This window comes from Amblyomma americanum, chromosome 3, assembly GCF_052857255.1.
Source record: "Amblyomma americanum isolate KBUSLIRL-KWMA chromosome 3, ASM5285725v1, whole genome shotgun sequence".
Lineage (NCBI taxonomy): Eukaryota > Metazoa > Arthropoda > Arachnida > Ixodida > Ixodidae > Amblyomma > Amblyomma americanum.
This window is the reverse complement of record NC_135499.1, coordinates 190,143,666-190,169,546: the sequence shown is the minus strand read 5'-3', so window position 1 is coordinate 190,169,546 and position 25,881 is coordinate 190,143,666. Positions and strand designations below refer to the sequence as shown.

At 49.7% G+C, this 25,881-nt stretch overlaps 1 protein-coding gene and 1 non-coding gene across 2 annotated transcripts in view; one reads left to right on the top strand and one right to left on the bottom strand.

Moving 5' to 3' along the window:
* The first annotated feature begins 12,855 nt into the window (after positions 1-12,855).
* The window catches only part of LOC144125691 (uncharacterized), a 31,312-nt gene continuing 18,286 nt past the window's right edge, over positions 12,856-25,881 (top strand). Inside the window, exon 1 of the mRNA XM_077659308.1 lies at positions 12,856-13,561. Within this exon, the coding sequence (XP_077515434.1) occupies positions 13,551-13,561 (11 nt within the window). The 5' untranslated portion in view covers positions 12,856-13,550. The remainder of the gene's footprint in view (positions 13,562-25,881) is intronic.
* Positions 20,140-20,211, bottom strand: TRNAT-AGU (transfer RNA threonine (anticodon AGU)). Its single transcript has one exon. It is a non-coding gene; the product is annotated as a tRNA-Thr (tRNA).

The following is a 25,881-nucleotide window of genomic DNA, read 5'->3' as shown; positions in this document are numbered from 1 at the left end:
ACATCTTTATAGTCTCCTTAGCCGCCATAAAATAACCGAAAAGAGTAACAAAGACACTATGTGCAAGTCAGGAGATCCATGCATCAATAAGGAATCAAAGATACACATGCAGATGCACTGGACACAAGGCGATGCTGAGAACGCTGAGCAAAGAAAAGTAGACAGTCTTACACACCAAGTTCCGAACACTAATGCATCCCCCACCAGACTCCCTTTTGACGGCCGCTCCGTTCTCCCCATTTTAGCATCATCCTCTTCAAGGAAAAGTACGCGTGCCCTCATTCCCCCGTGCACTTTCTACCTCCCTCTTCACCTAACGCGATTGGAGGAGGTATCCCTTAGATGGATCAGGGCTGGGGAGGCCCTTACCCTGTCGGTCACGTGCCGATAGGGCTCTCAAGAAGACGCAGGATCCACCCATTTCCCCGAGGTGTTCCACACCGGCTGTAGAGGTGGATCTTCGCCACCTGCAGTGGAATTGTGCAGGGACAAGAGCTTCAAGGACACGAATTCTAATGAAACTGGCCTTAGATGGGGAGGCCCTTACACCGTCGGTCACGTGCCGATAGGGCTCTCAAGAAGACGCAGGATCCACCCATTTCCCCGAGGTGTTCCACACCGGCTGCAGAGGTGGATTTTCGCCACCTGCTGTGAACTTGTGCAGGGACAAGGGCTTCAAGGACACGAATTCTAATGAAACTGGCCTTAGATGGGGAGGCCCTTACACCGTCGGTCACGTGCCGATAGGGCTCTCAAGAAGACGCAGGATCCACCCATTTCCCCGAGGTGTTCCACACCGGCTGCAGAGGTGGATCTTCGCCACCTGCCGTGAACTTGTGCAGGGACAAGGGCTTCAAGGACACGAATTCTAATGAAACTGGCCTTAGATGGGGAGGCCCTTACCCCGTCGGTCACGTGCCGATAGGGCTCTCAAGAAGACGCAGGATCCACCCATTTCCCCGAGGTGTTCCACACCGGCTGCAGGGGTGGATCTTCGCCACCTGCTGTGAACTTGTGCAGGGACAAGGGCTTCAAGGACACTAATGAAACTGGGACGAAAGGCGACAAGGGAGGAGGGTTTCCTCAAGTGGCTGACCGACAACAACAAGAGCAGGAGCCTTCTCCGGCTGCTGCATGAAAACAGCTTACTTGATTTCCTTTAATTAGTACACAGCGAACCCAAATTATGCCTTTATGACAAGTGCGCGAAATTAAAATTAAGGGACCACCCAGTGCAGGCAGCTCCCGCCTCGTGCCACCCTCGAAACGAAACAAGACGCCTCGAGACGCCACATCCTGAAATTCCCCAAGACTTGCCTCGCCACTTTCGAGCGCGCTTAGCCAAAATCGGCCTTGCCAATTCGTCGTTGATGCCGCATCGGGGGACCTCACTCGAAAAACCAATCTGTCGACGATAGCGAGCGCCGATCTGAGCTTCAGTAGGCAGTGCAGGCATAGCCAGGACGCGAGAACCGAAAATTGCACAAAGCCTATGACGCTGCGGCCGAACGCTATAACAGACATTCTCGTGAAATCGTAATTATCCATGAACGATCCCAGCAACCATCAACAAACTCTGTATGCATTGCGTGATCATTTCGCCAAACATTTCGCTAACAAGCTGACGCTGATCACTACCATTGGGGCAAGGTGCCGTCATCTGTTCCTCCATATAAAAACCTTTTTTATCTTCTTTACTAAACTAACACTTTGGCGAATATTTCAAGGAGGATAATATACTCAATTAACATCCGCTAAAAAAAGTAGCGAAATATTTTAACCGAAAAGCGCGTAAACACATGCTCGAAAAGCTCGCAAAAAAGTAAGAAAACATCGACGGTGTATGCGGTTAAATACTACAGCTAGACAAACGAAGCTGGGCTATGTATAGTTAACCGACAGGACCTCGCATTGATTATTATACTGCCCTAGAGCCAGCAGTTGCTGCCTTATTTAGTCTACGCGAAGCCGATGAAAATGATGCGTGCCTGTTACGGCAAAGCATACGCTGCTTTCGACGGCGGCTGTGATGGGAAAAGATGGATACAGAAGAGCCGGAGCCCCCCGACAGGAAGCTTGAAAAGGGTGGGATGCAATGAGAAGAAAAGTCCACTGGACGCTCAACCTATTCCGTGTGTGAGCGCATGCGCATAACGCGACGGGGACGCCAAAAGAAACTTCGCTTCCAATCACCCAAAGAGCAGCCCTGAAAGACCGGTCAGCCGGCAGAGCCGCGCCCTTCGTCCTGAGTCTTCCTTGGGTGTGCTACACTGCAGGGAGATGAAGTGGAAGACATGGCGCAGCGCGTGAGATGTTGCGCCGGTGCTCAGCTTCATATATATTATTGTCCGCTCCGTAATCATTTTCACGACGTACTCGTGCACACACCCTCCACTCCTGTGGAACGACGAAAGATGCCACTGGCAGCATCTAATTTCCAACAACCGACCAAACAAAATTATCCGCCCAGACTTCGAAGAAGTCACGCACGAAGGACGGTAGCAGGTTGAAATAGACGCAGATACAGGACATGGAGCACAGCCGAGAATAGTCGCGTGTCTCCCTCGGGTCACAGATAGCTCAGCCAGCGACGACGTCGAATCTCAGCATCAGGCAGGAATGCCCGGTCATTACATAACTCAAGCGGAAAGGCAGAAGCGCACATACAGAGACCGCGTACGTTGATCATGCATCCTCGGCGTCCTCAAAAGCGATCTCGAGGTCGAGCGGTGCGCCCATCACCTCTGAAAGCTGTCCTTGTCTTGGATTGCGCGGCCCACCACTGCGGGCGCACAGGCGCGCATGCATGAGAGAACGGACAGGGCCGAAGGACGAACGCGAGGGAGAGACACACGCCTCTGAGAGGAGCTTCGGCGTCGTAATCGTCTTCTCCTGGATCGTAAATGTGAGCCTCAGGGACTGTCTGTTTGTGAAGGGCTCCAAAGCACTCGCACGGACTGCCGCGGCGAAGGGCACGCAAGCACGCGGGTGCTGTATGTGGTTCAAGCCTCGCTTCCTGTGCGGTGTGTTCGTGGAGAAGATGACAGCGTTCGCGTGGGTGTGCGTGAATGGGAAAAGTTCGCCGCCACCGTCTCGTCGGCCATGCAAAGAACGTCGTCCCCGCACTAAAGTTCTCTAACTGTTTCATCTAAGTTCGCCCCCGTCTTGCTTGCTTTAGCTTAGCTTGATCATCATCACCGTACTGGACAAGTCTATGTACTACCAAGCGAAAGCCTCTCTCAGTACCTACACGACGCGTCTCTCACTAAAACGAGCCCTCGGCTTCTGGAAATAACGCTGCGCTGAATATGTTGAAAAACGTAGACGCTAAGGCATCTGCCGTCGCGAATAAGCGAGGGTTTCTGACTCAGCCTGCGTGCCTTTTGCATCGTGTGCGCAATTCCTCACTACGAACGTTGCTCGTGTATACGGCGAACCAGGCGCTCTAAGTGGGCGTGTTTATGGTTATAGCCTGTGTATCGCCATAAAAGGGCCAGTTCTAACCGGCACTGCTGCATATCGTCACAGCGCCTATTCTACAGGAATCCCGCACTGCTCTGCGAACAGGCTCAACTTGTAGTCAGCCGAGGAAGGAAGGAGAGAAACGTAAACGTTACCTCACTAAACTGCACTGAACACAGCTGCAGAGCGAGGCGCGCTACTGAGTAGATATGCTGCGCACTGAGCGATGATATACAGCCGCGGCGCAGATGCCAGCATCTCGGTGCGAGAGCACCCTCCATAAAGACGCCGCTCGGAGCTGGCAACTTATCACCGAAGATTAACGGGGCCCTTTTCCTGGAATTGCGCAACAGCGCGGTTCCTCGCCAGAGCCACGTCTTCACAGTTGCCCTCGCGCGGCGAAGGTTTTTCGTTCGTGTTCAATTCTTGTTCTTTTCTTAAAACGCAACTTCCCATCGCAACTTGCGTGCGCGCTCACGCGCCAGCAAGGTCCGCAGAGGCGCGTGTATACTTACAAGGCACGCCCGCGCACGCACAGCCAGCGATCTTCGCCGCTTATAACGGCGCGCACAGGATTGCGGCACGTGGGATGAAGGCGCCTCCGCGAGTGGCGCGGACAAGCCGCCAACAGCGCGGCCTGGCTCCGTCTTCTTCCGCATGGACGACCACAAGTTAAGTAAAAAAAAAAGTATGCATACCACGAAGAAGTGATGAAGCAGCAAAAAGCCGACCATTTGGTTCTGGCACCAAGGAGCCCGGACGGCTTAGGTGTATAGATGGACTTTTGCCTTTGAGGCTTCTTTATTGTCGTCATGCCGGTCTCTCTTGCGGAGTGGAGGAAACTGCAGGGCGTGCCTGCCTGACCTTGACTGGCCGTCTTTATTACAGCTGCTGGGAAACAGGGAGGGACCCCGACACATCACAGGCATCACTTAGGCGATTTGATGACGCTTGGCCTCTCTGTGCCAGCGCGATAACAGCGACGCGTGGAAGCAACTCCCGTTTCGTTAGTTTGAGGCGCGCGTTCGACGCAAGCCGAAGCCGAGATGACAGCGACGATAAAGGCGATGGCTCAGGCGTCGATTGCACGGCCGAGGCCAATTTCGATCGCACGTTACGACCCCGACAAAACAGAGAGAATTCGTCATCTCGTGCTTGTCGGAGAAACCTAGAAGCGAGATGCATGCGTGGGCAATGGAAAGCGGCATTCTGGTGCTTTCAAGGCCGACGCATAACCGTTTCGGAGAGGGGGCGTGTAAGGCCAGCGCAACGAGGAAGTAATCGGCGCTCGCATGTCGAGCCAGTTATGCACATGAGGGAGCCTGCATTGCGCTCGCTACGCATCCGCCCAGCCCACGCCGGAGGATGGGCTCAGGTTTACCCTTGGGTAACGGAGAAGGCCCGTTAGGCGCAAGGTGAGGCGGCTCGCGTGGGCAGCGAGCGGCGAAGAAGGCCGCGAACGAATAACAAACGAAAGAACAACACCGGAAACCAAGCTTGCCCCCACCACGGGGCAAGGTCGGGTTCCGACAAAAGAGGAGGCACGTTTCACACCGAGCTGTCCTGCGCTGGTCGCCCGCTCTGCATAACTCCGGCGCTCGTGTGCATATTCACTCGAATTAGTGAAAGAAACGCAGTTTCATTTAAGTAACGCAGTCAGCCAGCGGTGAAGTTGTTGGAACGCCAAATTTTACGGAAGCATGAGTTTTTGTTTGGAATGGTGTACGTGTCACCACACAAAATTTACACGTGCCTTGAAAAAAATTCGTAAATCACCTTCTTCCGTCAGGCTGCTTCGATTTCGCTTTCAACGTCACAGAAGAATTGATACAACGTTCAAATAACGTCAAGCGTACAAAATTTCCAAGTGCTTACGCTCTGCTGCATTGAGCGCTAAACTGAGCGAAAACTGTCGCCGTGCTGCTGCCTGCCCTTTTTTAAAGTCTGATGGGTTGCGGCAATAACCTGGGCTAGCAAACGATTGCAACGGACGCACGTTCACGCGTGCGCCACCGTCAAGTTACCGATCACGTGATCGGATGTTGACGGTCTACGGTCTGCATCCTGAAGCCCTCTAACAGCCACGATGTAAAACATAATCGCTGCTCCGTTGTTCTAATTCACTCCAACTCTCACGCCCCAAGAGCTGAAGAAAAATGAAGCAGCTATTGCGTCGCAGCTTTTGTATGCCTCATCGTTACCTCAACATGTCTGTGATGTCTTGTTTGGCTAGGCCGTCCTGTGAGATTTTTTTTTCTCTCATGTTGTTCCGGTTTCAACAGCCAAACAAGACATCACATCACATGGGAATGCGAGAGAAACAAGACATTCCACAAACATACAACACCAAGTGCGGAGCAATGGGAGAGCCGGCTCACCAGCTGCGAGCTAGGGGTCCAAAGGGCCCTCATAGCGCACACAAGCGAGGTGGCCCGACTCAGTGGTGCCTTGGACTAGGGGCCCACCCAAGGCTGAAGAGGACCCAAAGTTATCAAGAATGAAGACTTCGTCCTCAACTCGCTAATATCTTAAGAACCAATAAAGTTTTCCATTCCATTCCAATCACAGGACGGTTGCGAGTGTGTAACGCGAATATTTTAGCGTTAGCTGTGGTGTGAGCAAAATTTTTTTTATTGTGTTCTGCTAGGCTAGGCTAGGCCTCGCCCTTACTGGCGAGCGCCATCTTGGCGCGACTCCAAGGTCTTCGCTGCGGACGGCGCCGACAACAACGGCGCTAAAACTTAGGAACTAGTTAAGAAGAGCTAAGGCACTGAAAACGCTGTCATATTTGAAGAACAAATTTACGGATGGTGAAGAGAGCACAAGCATACGGAGCAGCTAAGGCAGATTGGGCTGGAAGCACTAACAGGGAACGGCACATATCCAAGATGGAGGAATGGCCAAGGTTTGGTGCAGACTCGAGAAGTAAAATTCGCCTTAACTTGGATTAAATATTGCATAAATAAAGATTTAGGAATCAGCCGCTCGAACAGCTCAAGCAGGAGATTTGCACGCGGGAGATCAGCGATGAAAAAGAAGCGCGAAGAACGTGCGCTGTGTACGGCGCCGTGGACGGCGATGACGATGACGATGCCGCGAAACAGAAAAAAATTAAACGAGGTAAGAGCTCACGCTCTGAAATTTCGATTCATAATGATTTACTGGGAGTCGGTGATCTCTGTTTTGCGCATTATTCCAGAGAAAGAACACCCAGTCAAAATTTGGTGTCTCTACTCCGTTGATGAAAGAAAAACACGCCGTAATCCATTGCAACATCGGCGGGATCCACTGCGCCAGCTTTGAAAGGCACTTCAACGAAGACCGAACCAAGAGCCAAGAATGCACCTCGTACCATTCTTATAAAATGACGACAAAATCAGCAGCGCTTTGAAGGTGAATGCGATGTTCCTCCATTTCAGATCTTCCTGGGAAAACTCTGCACTAGTGACGTCACAGGAGTTTATGTTCCCTATCTCGAAAGTGGTCACCATCTCCCCATGGAGACTGTAATTAGCTATTCAAACATGCAAGAACGTTTGTGGAGTGCAATTCTGCGGCATATTTTACTTCTTAATAAATGTGGCTGCATTGAGTTAGCTCAGACTTAGAAGCGAATGAACTACACACACATCTTGTAATAAAAGCGACGTTTCCAATATTTCTTGCGAGCTTCTTTTCACTCGTTTTAGTATTTTTTTTTTGCGTGCGGAAGCATATTTAAAGAATCATGTTCCCCGGCCATGATGAATTCCTGCTTCGATGTAAGGCCCTACCTCAATTGTCACTGCTTTGGAGGCTAAGTTCTAAACGAATCAGCCGGCCACCCTTGTCTTGGCACTAAAACGCTTTGGCGATTTCGACTGCGATGCTCCTGTTCTCCAAACGCGAGAAAAACAAACAAATTAATAAACGCCTTTTACGGGCGTGCCTGACGAAAAATTTCAGCGCTATAGGCCAGCCAAGCCTTATTTGTCTTATGGTCCCCCGTTCAAACCTTCCGTGGGCTGCACTGCGGACACACGTCACGCATTGCAACACTACTATTGTGAATGAAGCGGCACCAGACAGAGACAGGCTGAGGCTTGGCGCCTGTAGAGAATGTGGGTGCACACGCGAGCAGAATGCTAGTACTATACGCCCAAGGGGCAGTAGCAATAGATGGAGACGTCAAAAACCTGTCGCGTAGCATGCCCGTTGCGAAGTCAGCAGTATAGTAGAGCTGTTTCGAAAGTCGTTGGCGCGCCACGGCGTCGAACGGAAACAGAGGCATCAAGACCGGTTCCCTGACGTTCATCGCCGCTGACGGGGGCACAATGGAATAAGTAATGTGGCTGAAGTTTACAATTCAGGTGGGGGAAATTTGGCAGCAGTTTTCGTTAAGGCGTAGCATGCGTAGCCTGAGAATTGCTCGAAGGAGCCAGGAATGTGTCCGGCGAAATTTGAATGAAATATCTTGAATGAACGCACGCACGCACGCACGCACGCACGCACGCACGCGCACACACACACACACACACACACACACACACACACACACACACACACACACACACACACACACACACACACACACACACACACACACACACACACACACACACACACACACACACACACACACACACACACACACACACACACACACACACACACACACACACACACACACACACACACACACACACACACACACACACACACACACACACGCACGCACGCACGCACGCACGCACGCACGCAGCTGATGATTTAGCGTGGTTACTCCCAATGTGAACGGTTCGATGCTCGGTTTTCGAAGTCGAACAGGCTTCAGACAAAGATTGGCGAAATCGAACTGAAGCTCGCCGATAGCGTTAATTGGTTAAATATCCATGTATGGAGAATTGGTCCTTCTCTACTTTGCATTAATAGATCCCTGGGAGTCCATACCACGCCTAGAGCAGTAAAGAGCTTAGGCGATGCGCCGCTGCCCTGCGATGGCAGGTGCTGCCGCTGGTGGATCTTGTGAGACTCAGGTTGCTATTACCTGGAAACCACTCATTAGTTGAACTGCCACCTGCCACAGTGCGCACGGCGGGCACCTGTCAAGGTAAGACCAGACAAACATCAGCGACATCGCTGAGTGTGGCCACTAGCGCTAGCGCACTAAAACAGAAAACGAAAGGAGTTCACTACGACCTTCAATATTAACCTTCACAAACATACGCACGTTGTGCTATATGAGTAGCGCAGCAAAATAGGAGGTTGTTAAGGTTGGGCTGTGTATTTATTGATGTGAATACATATGCAAGAACAGTCTACGAATTGTGCGAAAGGAACAGGGACGAAGAAGGAACGTTAGCACAACTCAGAAAAACATAAAGTTCCATAAAATATTGCCCTTGTAGCAACTTAGAATGTGCGCCATGATAGGAAAGTAGGCCTGTGTTGGTTTTGCGTTTCTGTACCCACCCCAAAAGAGTTTCCAAGAAGACAAGCTAGACGTCAGCGATGTAATTTATTGCGTTTAGGTACCTCCTAAATCTAAGTGAAACTCAAACCTTTCGAGACTGAACAAAAAAAATAAAAAAAAACGGCGTCAGTTTTTTTCCTGTGCTATACAATTTAGAACGGATTTGCACTACAGACTGAAAACCACGAGCGGCCTGTTTGCCTATGCGGTATGTCAAATCCTATGATTGTGAAACATGGCCTTGTTATGAACGCGTGAGAGTCTGCAATAATCTGAGAGCGCTCAAGAAAGTTTCACTTGGAAAGTTCTGCGAAAGCACACGGTTCGTCTGCTCTTAGTAAGCACCGGCTAGAATGCGAATGAGCAGTGTTGATACCCAGAGGAGATGGCGCCTGACAGCAACGCGGGCTGCTAGGCTAAACGCTACGAAAAACACCAAAAACATAAGGAATGAAGAGACAAAATAAGTAACACGCGGTTCAATGCAATGCTGCAAAACACTCAACGCAACGCAACGCACAGCGCAGCAAATCAGTAAAAAGAACAAGGGAATAAAAAGCACCAACCTAAACGACATAATGACGTCAGCAGGCAACATAAATAAATAAATAGAAGTGTTCCTGTCTCTGTGACGGGGCGCTCACTGCGCCCACGTATATTATCGACATGAATAAAAACTAGGGGTGTGCGAATATTCGGAAATTTGGAATGACCAATCAAGTCTCCTCCTATTCGATTATTCGAATGAAACAAATAGTGTATTGCAAATAGCATATAGTAAAAATTATTCGAAACGAATCAAATATGCCCTCAAGCTTTTGAATACGTTTCGAATAATTGTCGCGAAGTTCGAAGAACACCTGCCGTAGCTTCTTTCGCGACTATTTCAAAAAAAGGTATCATACACGTAGCGTATCGTGCCGCCGCGATCGGTACATGCGCGGGATGGAGGGTTCAGAGCCGCGGTGCCATTCGCCATTCGCGTGGCGGTGTTCATAATCCTCATGCATGGCCTCAGAGATTGGACGACGCGGCAGGGCCCAGGCAGGTTCAGTGGGCCGGCCTCTATGCCTGACCTCGGAGGCCATGCCTCATATGTATAGCTGTCGCCCGCCTCACGCACTGGGATGTGACGCTAGTTTATTATCTTCCATCATCAACAACAAAATGTAGCTTTTCTATGCGCATAACATGACTATGATAGAGTTAATGCACCGACTTGGTGTTGCGATCCCCCAAATAGAAATCAGTGTAGCGCCTTTCAAGAGCTATAACTGCGAAAGCAGCGCTTCGCTCTTTCTCACGATTGCTCATGGAATGTTGGCGCAGGCAGCGAATATACGTACAGAGATTCGATTCGTATTCGATTTAATAGAAAAAATACAGTATTCGTATTCGATTCGCTTTGGGAAGAAGCACTACTCGCACAGCCCTAACAAAAACAACATTCGAGATGAACTGGCAGTTAATAAAAGTGACATCAATTTTGAGACAAAGGAGTGAAACTTGCACTGTTCACCTAAGCTAGCTGAAAAAGCATCACTGAACTGCCGGCACGACAAAGACCGCTATTGAAGCGCACTCCAGCGAGCCTTCAGAAGCTGCTCTGCTGGAAGGCGTTATTGGAGTGCAATGCAATCTTCTAGAATGGTGATAAATAATTTAGCAAGTCGGTGGGGACACGACTGCAAAGTGAACAAAGGCGAATACGAAGCAAACCGAAAGAAATACAGAACGCAGAGAGAGAGAGCGCTCAGGGGTCGCCTGCGGAGAGGTGTATATTGTGTCTCTTTCGCTCGGCTTTTGCTGCGATGAAAGCATCTGAAGCCAAAAAGGAACAGATAGAAGTGCGTGAAAACAAGTGCAAAAAAACTTGTAGCTGCCCAGATATTTCAGCTCGGAAGGTGGCTGCGTTACATGGGAGAAGCAATACAGTGCATTACCGTAACTGCTCACTGCAGCCGTAAATTATTCACAGCACCGTGCCTTCATTTTTTCAAAGTAAACCAACTTGGACGTCCAGCTTACCATCGCAAAGCAGGTGAAACCGGCCGCGGGAAGCCAGCTAAAGACCAAGATTGACCGGACTCCATCCAGCGTGCATACAGCGTAATGCATCCACCGGCGTCTAGCACTGAAACATGTTCGTTCGGAAAGCTGGCCAAGCAGTAGTGAGAAACGAGCCGGTCAGAGAGGATGGCGCGGAATAATTCACCAAGCTGGAACCTCGGGTAGCGCATAATGCAAGTCGACAGTGACTGAGCGTTTGGGTCCCAAAATGCGTTGCCGCGGGGTATCGCGAGTTGTTTAGGCCCCATCTTTCCGAAACGGTACCGTTCGAAATTTTGTATACAGTTAACTTAAGGAGTATTTTTGTAACTGAATGGCAGTTTCATGGTTCTGCGTATTTTAAGCGTAAAAGGGCAACTTTTTTTTTTTGAGAGCCTGTCATCTTTAGGTCGTTGTCAGTCTTTCGAAAGCCAACAGACAAACAACAGTTATTACACTATTACACCGAAATAAGAACTTGTATTTTAAATAAAGCCAGTAAAATATTTATGTCCATAGGACGTTAGCAAATCCGGCAGAAGAGGCGATGCTCTTCAATAACCCGGGCTGCGTGCTGTTCTTTAGAGGTGTGTGTGCCTCGTATAAAAATTGTCGCGTAGACATGCTCGTACAGAAACGCGCTGTCCTTGCGATGAAAGAGGGTCAACTTTACGCATGCCTGAAGCGAAAGCAGCAAGCTCGACAGCACCCGATGTCGGCACAGAGGAAAAAAAGTAATGCACCCGTGAAAGAATCATTTACTGCAAATAAGGCTCCTTGTTTGCAAGGTCTTCTCAACACTGAGGCTTGCAAAATCGCCACAGCGAGTTTGCAATTGCTTGATTCCAATTTTAGAATCAAACAGTCTATCAATCAGAAAAAAAATGGTCTCTTTGTTATCTCCTTCGGGAAAGGCGAGACTCGGGGCCGCACACCACATCGTGGAATGAAAGCGGCGCGTTCCAATCCAGAACAGTGTGTGACGTCGTCGCAATCCGTGCGAGTGGAAATAATAAAAGCGTCCGGCTTCCACAAGATACACGCACCGCAAAAGACAGCCGAAGGTTGCGGCATTATCGGCGACAAACATAGCAGACTTGACCTTCAAAGCCAAAGCTGCTTTTCGGCGTACGAGACAACGGTGTTCGACCGCATAGGCAAAGTCGTGCCGCGATCAGCGAATGCGGTCTGCGCAGAAACCCTCGCGGGGAATGGAAACGGGCCGTCGAATACGTGTCGAGCAGCGAGTAGTGAAGTACAAGAAATGAGCGAGACGAGGCCGGACAGGCTCCTCGAACGGCCGACGCAAACAAGAGGGCAGCCACGGACGGTCTCGCCATGGCCGGCCGAGCGGCAAGCCCGCCGGCAAGCGCTGCTCACCGACGCACCAACACGCACAGAGATAAAGGTGCCCAGGGGTCGGGCCCTCTCTTCTCGCGTGAAGAAGTATAAACCCGAGTGACAGAACTGGCCCCTTCCAGACCGGAATGCCTGAAAACGAAAGCAAAAAGAAGAGAAAATAAGAGCTGAAACGCGAACACGACGTCATCTCCAGAAGTTTATTCCAGAAGAGTCTTTTCCGCGAAGACCTTCTGCACCCTTCTCTTATTCATCGCTACTGCATCGGGTCTTGGTGCTGCCAGTCGAAGGGAGAGGAAAAAGAGGAAAAGAAAAATAACCAGCCAAGCCATCAGAGAGGGAAGGAGAGCGAGTGAAAGGTACGTAGCTTATTTTCTTCGCGACGTGCTGGATATAATCGAAAGGACAAGCAGTGTGAGGAGGGGCTAGCCGCCGGTGGTCAGACTCTCCAGCGGCAAGAGGAGGGGGAGAGAGAGAGGTTCGGTGTTGGTGGCGAGCGCTTTCGACGTCGGCGTGCTCGCCGAAACGGGGTCAGTGCAGCGAGAGGAACTCTCCGTTCCAGACGGCAAGCAAAATCCCGAAAGACCAGTTGTCGGCGAGCCAGTCTTGCCAGCGCCCGTATAAAACGCAAGCCGGTTTGCGCGGGCGTCTCTCTCCTTTGGCGCGGCGCACGTTGCGAACGGGAGAGCGGGTAGGCAGATATACCGCTGTAGGGCCGGCCGAACAACGGCTTTTTTCTACCCTGCGCGACACACACGTAGCCTCCGGCAGAGGCGGCGACGACGGGAGAAAGAGATCCGAGTAACGGGCCCCCTCCTCCGCCCTCCTGGTACCCGCAGCTCAGAGAACGTCCAAGCGCCGCCGTGACCGGCAGCTCTTCGTCGACTGTGCGAACATGGCCTCAACCTGACCGGCCGGCGTCACGCCGTACGTGTCCCGCAGTGACCGCTCAGAGCCAGCAGGAGGGCTTGTCCTGCGAATCGCCGCTTGTGCCAGTGAGAGTGAGTGAGGTGACGAGGTATTGTGCAAGTGACACGACACTCGCTGTTGCCTTATCTCAGAGTGCGCGGCGACAGGATTTGCGCGCCCATCTCGGCCGCCATCGCGTCTTTGAAGGGCGCCAGGAGGCCACACAGCCACTCGTGTTCGCGAAAGGATTGCGTCCATTTTGATTGAATTTTTTTTGTCCCCACCGAGGCCGTCGAGGTCCACAACGTACGACCGGATAATGCAGCTCAGGTAGGTGGCGCTGCTTTCCTCTGACGCCGACTGGCTCTGATCACTTCCGGTCCGCACGCATTTTTAATTTTTGCTTGGCTCAGTGCTCTAGCTGCTGCTCTCTTTAGACATTTAGACATCAGGGACTATAGATATGTGCCGCGCATAATGTGCTAGAATGTTCAAGAGCACTTGATGAATAATAGTTGTTTTTGTGTAGTGTGAGATAGCAATCAATTCTAAACCAATGACGTCCTTCTCACAGCGGCTGCTTTACGCACATCTTCGAGCCCCACCCCATTTCTTCAGTACAGTTTTCAAGTACAGTGTGTATCACCCAGTGAAAATAAATTATTTATATGATTTCGTATATTTTCTTCCTATCCTTATTATTTCGTATAATTATTAAAGTAAAAGATCACGCTCAACTTCGAACAAAAACTAAAAAAGCAAGTTTGAAAGCAGGTTTTTCCGCACATATGGTCTTCATGCGGGAAAGCATCCTCAAATTGGTAAAGAGCCAAGGGAACTTTGACTGAAACCACGAAGCAGAAAGATACGGAGGCCATAGATTGCATTTGACGCCCACGTGGCATAAAAGAAGAAAGCACGAACCCATCGTACCGTCCCAGCGTTCTGGATTACGGGTATTTATCTCCGGTTATTCCAACACGTCCGCCACAGATGTGGAACTCGCATAGCTGCCTAGTTTCGCAAGGGCACAAACAAAATATGTATCTCTTACCCGCACTCGTGAGACTTCTCGGTAGAAGCCAGCTTGATTCGACTAGAGTGGTAATGAATATGAAAGGACGCACTTACCATACGTGTTTTAGATAACGCGATTGCAATAATCGTCGCCATAATTACGTCATTGGGAAATACATAATGGTTGCACTAATTTAGGCAGCGCGTTTCTGTGGTACTAAACTGGTTATGGTTATAAAGACCTGGAAGACCATCGGAAGGCGGCCCTGACATTTTATGCAGTTAGGCGTACGAAGCTTGATCGATTCGAAGGAGGTTAAGTCAGACATGACGAAGCCTAGATAATTACTTGTTGCACCTCCTGGCTCGGTTGAGGTTGCATATGTTGACCTATGTTAGCTGATCAAAAACAGAGATAACACGAGTTTATGAAACATAAATTTCCTGCAATGACCCGTTCCTTAAAGTGCATGTTTAGGTATGGAAGTAATGCGTATACTTACACTTAATAGATAAGATAAGCTACCATTCATGGTCATAAATTAGAAAAAGGCTTGAAATGAAAATCTCAATGCTTGGTACCAGTTTGAAAGTTCGTGACCATGAACGGACAAAGCGAGTCCAGTGCACAAGGCCTAGTTTTCTGCTTCACTGTCGAAGAGTGTAGTGCACCTTATAGGATAAGTCTGCGAGGCTTCCATATGTGATCTTACACGCTAGTTTACCAGCAACATGGCGTTGCAGCGACGACTTGACATCTGATAGAACAGCTGCGTGTCGTCGTACTGATATGGCGGAGATGCATGCTATTGCATCTATACAAGGCTTTCAAAGCAGCGAAACTCACTTTTCCGGGGGTATATTTAGAACGCGAAAGTCGGAAAGAGGAAAACGCTTGTTCGACTACTACAGAAACGCGATGCACAGAATCCCCGCTAGCCTTACACATTAGTACTGACCATCTCTTGCTACAGCACATCATTGGTGCCTCTTGATTGGTCGCCAAAATAGTCTGGCCAATAGTTTGACTTCATCAAGATTTACTAGAATTTAAGGGACACAATTACAACTGCGTTATATTATTGCTGTGAGTGAACATTGATTCTCTGACCTTGTCTGGCTGTGCTGACGTTTGTTCGCATTTATGCTTGATAAAATTGAAATTCAATAATTTCCCGCCATTGGATTCAAACTCGTACCATCTACACGGAAAATGACTAGTTGCCGCCGTTTTGAAGTGATTGGCGGCGTAGCATAGCCTCCGGTATCCGCGCACAAAATCGGCGCCCCAAATCTGCCGGTGATGGAGACACTCGCACTCGGTTGCTTGGCCTTTTCTAGCGTATAAAAGCTCTGTTTTGGTGAGACTGGTCCCTCTGTCGTCAAAATGCCGCAGTCGACCGATACAGGTCGTCAGCTTCAATTAACTCGCAGAAGAGTGCACTCCGGTTGGAGTGTGTTCACGGAACATACTTTGAGAGCCGAGAGCGTAACCTCGACAGCAGCGACATTGAAGACACAATATGTATGGTGCATAAAAAGTACTCAAATTTATTTAACTTCCTATAACACTGTTAATTTTTTTTCGTTATAGCTACAAGCTAAGCAACACGACAAAGGAACGCGATCTGATGCAACTCTGCTGCATGCCGCCATTTAGTCTGTTGCCAAAATTCTGGATAGTCTCGACTGGTCTCGGCTTTTCTGGTATTTGTATTTTTTTGTTAAAAACTGTTTAAGCTCGTTTTATTTGAGCTATCACGCCGAACAGTCAATTTTTAAACTTTTTTCTTTTTCGTCGACTTCTTCAAAAGTTGCGCTCATTTCGTGTCGCCACTTTTTTTTTTTTTTTTACTACGATTGCGCTTTGCCTTCCCGTTTAGAACCACGTAGCCTAAAGTGTCACTCGGGGTGCCTAAGCGCACTTCACGTAAGTGTACTTAACTTGTGCGCTTGACAGGGGTTTACCCCCAGTGTGCCTTTTAGGTCTATACGCTGTCTTTAGTCAGACATTGAGCCCCCTAGTAAAAGTCTCCATATGATAACCCCACAATTCCATGTTTCCATATGGATTATATGAAGTCTGTATAAAGCATATGCAGTCGATACAGAATATATAGAAAGCGCGTATGGAAGCTTAAAGACTATAAGACGTCATGCACGCTATATGGAAATTATATAGAAAGTTTACAAACTCCATACAAAAAACATTAACTTCTGTATATATTTACATGTCATATGGACTAAATATTGTCATAATTGGATGCAAGCGGCTCATATGCAATGTTTCAGCAGGGTGTTCAAAAGTGCTTTGACAAATTTTGGGCGCTCGTTATGGGGACACAGCGTTACGTAAATGCGTGTTTCTTGTAAAACATCGCGTGTGATAAAAAAAGGAGACACGAGAACACGACATGCATTCACCAAACAACTCGCGACCTACCAAATCAGCTACAGGATGTGCTTACAAACGCTGATTGAACACGCATATTTCGTACCCAAAAAGAGGAAGAGCGTTAAACACCTAAATTAGATGATTTTCGTCATTATGTTCTCACGTGCGCGTTTTTCCCTCTTGCTCTCAGCTATTTTTCTCGGCGAAACATAAAAAATCAGCCAATGGAGGACCGGCTGAAATAATGAGGAATTGATTGTTATTAAATTATCTACTCCAGGTTACGTGGGATACACGCATAAAAATATGCGAAGAAAAAAGACTTCTTGGATGATCCCGCTTCAGGCAGAATATAGTGCGAATTTCTTGGCAGCATTCCTTCCATTGTGGTATTGCGGTATTGCTTACTCTCTATTTCGACATCGTCGATCGTGACAGTTCGAAAGCTTCCGAATGAAAAGAATGCGAAGAAAAAAATGGTGACCGTGCTGAAAGCAAATGCATGCCAGACAACGAGCATGTGCATACCACGAGGATCTGGTACCAGCATTCCAAAGATATCCGCGGATCCAGAGGCAATCTTCGCCCGTATCGAACTCAGGGTCCGCGTGCCATCACGTCCCGTGTTGGGAAATAAAACGCTAGCTCCACTTCGCCGGCCCTCAAAGGTGAGGAACGAAAAAACGAAAGAAAAGAAAGAAGAAAAACCAGCAGCAAGAGAGAGAAGACAATATTCGGGGGGGGGGGGGGGGGGGCTAAAAGAGAGACCAGATAAAACCGAATGTCAAAAAGTTAAGGAGAGGGAAATCTAAGCGAAAGCCATCGAGGAAATATTTTTATTCCCTGGCTGTGATGACACGCACCGAGAAAGATGATAAAAAATAACAAAACGCGAGGCAACGATGATTACCGGCCAAACACACAAACACAAGCCATAACGCGGCTGCAGCGGGAAAGGAGCGGACACCGGCGCGCTTCGTAAGTCTCCCCGGCGCTATTTTCGTGCACGCGACCACTCTTCTTCCATTCCACTCCGAAACGGGTCACACGCTCGCACTTATGGTTCTTGGCGGGGCAGAGGAACCCCCAAGCTTCGGCCACCCGGGCAGCAGCTACAGCAGGGAGCGAAACGCCGTCGTTCTCTGCTGACGCCACGCCGATTTCCGTAACACGGCATCCAGTTATAGAACTCCGCAGACCGAACGGCTTTTCGTGCTTCCCCCTCCCCGCTCACTTTATGCCCACCTCGCGGCCACCCATCAAACGTCCGCCGATTTTTTTCCTCGTCTCGACTCAGGCCCGATCTGCTTTGGTCAAATCTAATAGACTACTTTATTTGTTTCGTTTTTTTTTCAACAACAACAAACAAAAAAGAACGCACCCACAGTATCCTTTTCTTTTTGTCACCGTGATTTTGAGGCGATTCCCGCTTCTTCTCATGCGTGGGTCTCCAGCGACACTCGGCCCGTAACCTGTGCCCCTCTGGCGGCCTCAGCAATAAAAACCCCGCACACGAGCGCACTGGTCGGGTACCACGTAAGCTCGGCGTCTCGAGCAGCAACAAATACCAGCGCCTGCAGCTATGACTGCGCTCTCGCAATCCCGCCTCGTGGATAGAAGGCGTCCCGTGGGGCCAGCCCCGCTTGATTGCTTTCCCCGCGCAAAGCCGCAGCAGAAAGGAGAAGCCCAGGATCAACGCACGCACGAACGGAGAATCGTGGCTCGTAACAATAAAACGCGACGCAGCATGTATACGCGGAAGCAGAATCCCTCCCCTCCACACCGCGCGCGCTGGCCAGAAACGGACGCAGCGCGATGTGTGGCGGCGCGGTTGCGGCCAAGTGGGCGCGATTGTGTAAAAAAGAACTGCACGAGGAAAAGCGCATTTTCCGCTCGACTGTCTCTTTTTATCCCACCTGCCGCGTTTTATTAGCGGAAACGGGAGTAGGCGTTATTTTTGTACCCGGTTCTATGCACGACTTCTTGTTAGGCTGCATGGGGGAAGGCTGTGTCCTCTTTGCCTCGTCTGCAAATGCGTTGCGACAGAGGCCGTCTGAGATGGCGTCTGCAGTTAGCAGCACGTAGCGTAGCGATACCAGGGAGCGCACGTCGAAAATAAAATAAAGAAAACAAAACAAAACAGGAGAGACCGAGAAGCAGGAGGCTGTGGGAAGGGAAGGAGAGATGAGGAAAGATAAAAGGGATACTAGAGCAGTAAAAACGCAAAATTGACGAGCGAATGCGTGCTGACGTCATTCCATGTGAGATATCCCACACGGCCTCAAGCGCTGATAGTAATCGCTGAAAAGAAGCCGGCGAGAACAACTGACATTGAAATTCGCAAAAACAATCCGCTGGATATCTATATAAGCGCATGCAAAACATCTTCTATTTGCTTCGCGTGCCTTTCTGAAGAGCGCACCTCTTGAGATAAGCACGGTTCTCGCTCGCAATCGAACTGTTTTACGGCGCTCGCATGCGACTACGAAAGCAGTGTGTGTTCTTACCTCATCGACTTAAATGAAGGGGAGAAAGGCTCTGGCGTGCTTGATTTATTATCCTTCACTGGGGGCAAGCCAAATGCCAGCCGTACCAAACAATCTGATAACATGGTTCCTGCCCAGTAAGCGCTGGGTGCATTTTACGTGCAATATAAAGTTGATTATATTTCATTCCAAGCCAGTGAGGCAGGTGCGTAACGAACGCTCTCCTCGCTTCCTAGATTTTCAAAATGCGCTGTAGCCGCCGCGGTGGCTCATTGCATGGTTATGGTGCCCGGCTGCTCACTCGAAAGACGCGAGTTCCAACCCGGCCGCGGCGGTTGAATTTCTATGAAGGCGAAATGCTAGAGGCCCGTGCACTGTGCGATGCCAGTGCACGTTAAAGAACTCCAGGTGGTCGAAGTTATCCGGAACCCTCCACTAGCATCCCTCATAGCCTGAGTCGACTTGGGACGTTAAAGCCCATGAAACCAATCAAATTGCGTTATGTCCCACTGCGTCACGTAGCGGTTTTGCGCCTACTATTCCAGCGCTTGCTTTAAAACGTGTTTCAAAGGAAGTGCTTGTATTTATTTTTGTGTTTGTCTCCTCGTAAACATGATATATGATAATAAGAGGTAGCCAAAACACGTTTCCTTACGTGCCGCTTCGTACGAGAGAGCAAACTGCAATCTGAACACAAAGCCATTGCCCTCATGGCGTCGCTATGGGGAACCTGCGCGGCTAAGGTGGAACTGCAATTGTTCCATTCGGTGATAATAATAATAATTGTTTTTTTGGGGAAAGGAAATGGCGCAGTATCTGTCTCATATATCGTTGGACCCCTGAACCGCGCCGTAAGGGAAGGGATAAGGGAGGGAGTGAAAGAAGAAAGGAAGAAGAGGTGCCGTTGTGGAGGGCTCCGGAATAATTTCGACCACCTGGGGATCTTTAACGTGCACTGACATCGCACAGCACACGGGCGCCTTAGCGTTTTGCCTCCATAAAAACGCAGCCGCCGCGGTCGGGTTCGAACCCGGGAACTCCAGATCACTAGTCGAGCGCCCTAACCACTGAGCCACCGCGGCGGGGCTTCCATTCGGGGACTCAAAACTGCTTTTGTCAGCCGCTTGGGCCGCTACAAACGCGAGAACACATTATGCGCGATTAGATACCCGCGTTTGGCTGACAGCATTCATTGCCTAGCTTCTCTCGGCGTAGCCCAGATAGCTGACGCACGGCACGTGCGCCTTCGACAGAGCGCGGAGGCTCACGCCAATAAGCGCCTGAAGGTGGCGCGGAAAAGTACTAGGAGTACTACCCAAAACTGCTTGCTCTTCTCGCTAGGCAGTGCGTTATGGCGCTGCAATCGGCACCGCAAACTTCAGCGCAAGTTCCCCATAGACACAGCACACACAATTCCATAGACAGAGAAGACAGAACGAGCAGCGAAGGATACGGTAAGGAAGTCAGGCAGCGTATGAGAGGCCGTGCAGTCACAAAAGAGAAATGCTTTTCCTCTAGTGCACCAAAACAAAATGCACACGGCCGACATGAACGAGAAAAAAAAGCCCGCGACGCTGCATTCTCGCCGTTATCGGCAACCGTTTATGGCACGATGCCAACCTCCGAAAGTCAGCAAAGAAGGGCCTTAGTACCTGTGGCACTAGAAGCCCATGGCGAACGGAGCAGTAAATTACTCCCAATTTCAACTCGCACCCTGCCCACACACCGAGTCTGCAAGAACCGACGTATACTATAGGGGTGGTCTCCAACTTGTGCGCTGGCCAGTTTTTCATTTTGGGCCCCACTGCGCTTGAGTCGTGTGAGCAGCTGCACAATGTCCGGAAAAGAAACGGGAAACGCATGAAACGGCACGTTTTGTAATGCAGGTATGGGGCACCACCTCTGAAGGTGACCAGGCTCCGTGAGTAGATTTGCATTCGCGGGGTTGCCTCGACTGGCCGGAACCTTTTGCATGCACTGACATGGTGTAGTACGGGAGTTATCTTCTGAGCTAGTGACACGAATTCTACTTTGTTCTAAATGATTTGTCGACATTGGCACTCGCACGACTAAGCCCGAGCCACTGCGAAAGCAAGGCTCACTCGAAGCAGACCAAGGGGCAAGGCTGCGTTGCGTTAGCGCAGATAAGAGCACTTGACCTACTGGACGTATGAAGAGCGAGCGCTAAGCCCAACTAGCGACCGTACCGATCCGTTTAGGTGTCGCTGGCACGCGCACTCTAGTTTTACAAACAACTACTTTTAAATATGGGCAAAATTTAAGAGGCCAAACGTAGCTTGAATTCGCGCATGCTTAAAGCGATAAGTTCCGCTTCACATAGCGTGGCGAGAACCAGGATATCATGAAGAATAGTATTTCAGGCTGTACTTGGCGCGGTCTTTTCAGTATTGCGTATGCAAAAGAAAAAGTAAAGGACCTGCACGGTAGAAATCTTCAAAAATTTGCAAATATGCAGCGACGTTGTTGCTTATGGATGACGGCGACTGTGCTTGAGCTCGCACGTTTGCCACAAATATGTGCTTTGGGCACCTTTCTTTTCAAATCGAAATGAAAATAAATAGCGAAGCAAAACAGTGATTCTGGGCACTGCTTTCAACGTTGTCTAGAAAAACCAAGCGAACAACCACTCGCAGAGACTGAAACAAACTGAGGCCTTAGATAGTCGAATATTGCGCAAAGCAAACGGCGGTCCAAAGCCCGAGAATCTTACGACAGCCCCTCTCTTTTCAGTTCTCCTGCAGGCGGAACCCTAGTTTTCTGGCCGACTCACCGGATTCCCAATCTTACCAAATGGTTTAGTGGCGTTTGCTCCCATTTTATTTTTAGTATGCAGCGCCTCCGTGCGTACGTCCGCAATTGGTTTAGGTTAGAACGGCTTATCGCGGGCAAGCCGGTTGCTATTTTTTAGTTGGGAAATTTTTTTAGGACTTATATTTTTATTAACTGGTAAGGAAAATTCTATCTACAACTACCCTGGTCTGCTCCGTTTATCCTGTTCTAATTGTGCGGTATTTTTCGCTGAGATGCGTTAGTTTGATTGCGACTATTTATTTTCCTTCGCTACGTGTTCCGATTCATGCCTCGTAAGCCGACGTTCGATTATTTAACTCGAAGGAAACCGAAAATTTTTTTCAACTATGCGGAGTTCAAACTAAAGGGCACATTTGCAATCCAATATAAAAATCTCCTATGGCCGGCTATAGACATTTGGCCCAAACAGCTATAGGCCTTTCCTATTTCTATCTATAGCTGTAGATACAGGCTGATATATTTTTCTATAGAGAGCTTAAGACAGTTGTATGGTTCCAAAGCTATAGCTTTACTGGCATAGATTTTTCAATAGCTGGCAATAAGCAACTCTGTGGGTGCTTATAGACGTTCATAAAAGGCCACAGACGGACATAGCTTTTTCCACAGACGCCCATAGGACGTTTTTGTATGGGATACACGTGGTGTTGACGAGACCAAAGCGTCCGTTAGAATAAACCTAAAGTTCGAATTAAGAGGATTTGAATTAACGAGCGTCCATTAGTCGTCCGAGGCCGGGCGCCTCACCCCGACCGCTTCTGCAGTGAGCCGCGCGCGCGATCCATTAGCGGCAGGACGCTACGTGCGCGCTGCTTTGCATATACAGTGTTTCTATGTTTTTGTATATATGCGCAGTGGCCGCTCGCGTATTTAGGACAGTGGCTGTGAACTCGAGCTCTTCTCTGTGCTGTCTCGCTATCGTTGCCCTCTGTGCCTCTCTCCCCGTAGGGCGCAGCTCGGGTGCTCAAGGTATTAGGTGGCGTATGCCGCGGCAGGCAACACTTTTTCCTTGCTCTTTGTATTTTTGTAATATTAAACCACTCCTGCTACTGTAGCTCACAAAGTGAACAAGGAAGGGAAAAGCCTCAGGATGCCCTTTTTGAGTGTCACGAAGCCATCTGCATGCCCTCTCTCTACCGCGGACTCCTGCTACTATACGTCCTTGCTTTCTAAGATGCGGACCATTCGTAAATGAGCGCCTGTTAGAGCCTCCTCTTCCTGCCCCGTGTATGCGCTACTTGAGAGCTCGCTCGTGCTTGAGCGTGACGTCAGCCTCGGTGTCGCTGCACCGCCTTTGCCGGTGCGCCTCCTTTTCGTTTCTGGGATGCGCTTCTCCCGACGACGGCAGTGCGCGCTCAGCCTTCACCCAGATGGCGCTTTCGCGATCTGCTCGCCGTGGCCAGCGCGCGTCCTCGGGCATTCCAGCTCTCCGCGCCAGCCTTGTGGGACTCGATCGCTATCGGAGCGCGCCGATCGCCAGTTGGACGCGCATCCCGAGACTGGAAGGACGATGCCAACGACAACAAACTCGGCCTCCACTCTGGCCAGTTCGCGTCAAGAGCCGCGTTCCACAGGGTGCCCTGATAAATTATCGGAGAAAACCCGTCCGGGAAAGATTCATAATGGCTCGCAATGAGACGAAAAAAAATGATGTAAAAAGAACAGTCAGGGCGCAGGTGCCGCACCTGGACGTTGCAGCCTTATGCCCCAGTCTGCTGCACGCTTAACGGGCACACGCCTACTTTGCTTGTTCCATACATATTCATGGGAAGACGTGCCGGTGTTTCTCTTCACGCGCCTTAGTTTCTGTAACGAAGTTATACCACAGCGTTTTTCTTGGTGAAGCGTTCGCGTTAGGAGGCTGTACTCTCAGCAACTCTGCAGGACCGGGATTCCTGGTTCTCTGAATAGAGGGCCGTGACGTTCGAGCTCGTATAATGGGTTAGCGTACGTTTGAGATGCAACTCATTACATTAGACCTTGCACATAGCGCGGGAGCTGCTGGCAATAAATTTAGTTTGGCTGCATTTTAGCCTCGTTAGCTGGTGAAAAGATACGGTAATACATACACTGTTGCAAAGAGCTTTACGATTGAGGGGCACGTGTAATGAGGAACGTGCTGGAAGACTAGTGATTATTCAGACACCGCTAAGCTCTTCGATGGAACTGTAATACGTCAGCAGGAGCGCTCTGTCACTGAAGGTTCTCTTTGCAATGAGGCTGAAATCACGCTAGTATGAACGCAGCTGGTAACTAGGCGGATTCGTTGCAGCACCGTCCGGCTGACTCAATCTGCGATTGATAGTGGCAATTGGAGTGCGTGCTGCAACGCATCGATGAGCACAGCGCACCCGTCTCGGCGGGCTTACTTTGCTGTTTCATAAACATTGAAACGTCGAGCAAGACAGGCCCTAGTGGTGGAGTTGAAACCTCTTGTAAGCAAGGCGACGGCTTTTATCCTGACGCGTGTCTGTCGCGGTTCACGGTATTAAGTGTGGGAAGGTAGGAATGCTTTGATTTTGTACGAGGGAACACATTTGATATTTCGCTGAAGAACGGCACAACAGTGTGCACTGACCTTCGGTGGTGTAGGTCCGGTAGGTTTGGCAGCTAACTGGATAGCCCCCTTTGGAACAGAGCTTACTTGCACGTAGCATCTGAACACCAGCAGTTCGCTTCGTTTCTTAATAATAAGACCTCCAAGCATGTTCTAATGGAAAGCAGTCTTCCGCAATAAAAAAATGGCCTTACTTTTCACTGCAGCTAAACAAAGACCACATTTCCCTTTGCCTGAAACAGCTTCAAATGGCCATTTGAAGCACAATGGAAGAAAGCATGCACGAAAAATTACGGCCATGGTCCATCGAGAGATTAAACAGCGTGCGTTTTTTTTTAATTCTTGAAACATGTTAATCTTCCCTAATGCGGTGCTTCGGCTGTGTTGTGGATTTGTGAACCGGTTGGCCCCGTCTTCGTCGGCAGTCGAATGACTGCAACAAGAACTGGCTGGACATTCGTTCATTTCAAGTGTACTACCTCATAGAAGTGGGACTCGCCGTGGCCCCCAAAGGTGTGCATCGTTTATACTCACGAGCGTGCCAGCTGAGAAAATGACAATCGAAGTAGATGTAATCAGAGGACGCTGACGTTTGATATTGTCGAAAGTGAAGCATACGCTAAGATGGAGTACCGCTATTCGTTCAGTTTTGCACTACAGCCCAATACGGCTCATCTGTTTCCAATATGGCGAACAACAATACTCTTGGGGAGAAGAATGACGAAGTGTCCTTGCTAAGGTGGCTGAACATGGTTCTATTTCCATTTTTCACCAATATCGCAGTTTCTGAATTGTTCTCAACTTCATTCGCCAAATCTGCATTCCTTTTTCCTTATTTTAAAAACGTTTTTGAGCGTCTGTAAGTCACCACCTGTGTCTTGTACAACCCCCCGCAGTGGGTACGCGCCATAAATTGAGGAGAACAACAGTGAAAAATCTCGCCATCCGTGTAAATGCGTTCCCTATATCATGAGAATTGGATTCATCCGAGGAAGCTCCGGACGCTCCTACGCCGTCGGGCTGCGTGACATTCGACAAATGTCACTCAATCATCCCTGCTGCTGAGCTGTGCCCTGAGACTAGGCCTATTGCCTCCGGTGACGCGCTGGCGGAGGTGGCTTCACCGGCGCCTCTCGCCACGGCGGCATTAAAGGTGGCGCAGCTCCTGCTCCCGGTCCAGCGCACACCCCGCCTCCTCCAAATGACTGATCTTCCCTCTCGCCGACATTGGCTGCCTAGCCGGTTCCAACCGGAATGCACGAGAAGCCGAGCACTCCAAGGGACTTGTCAGGAGCAACGCAATCCTCAGGTCAACGCCGTTCTCAAAAGCGTCCTTCGGAAGGCATACTGGAGAACGACAGCCTTG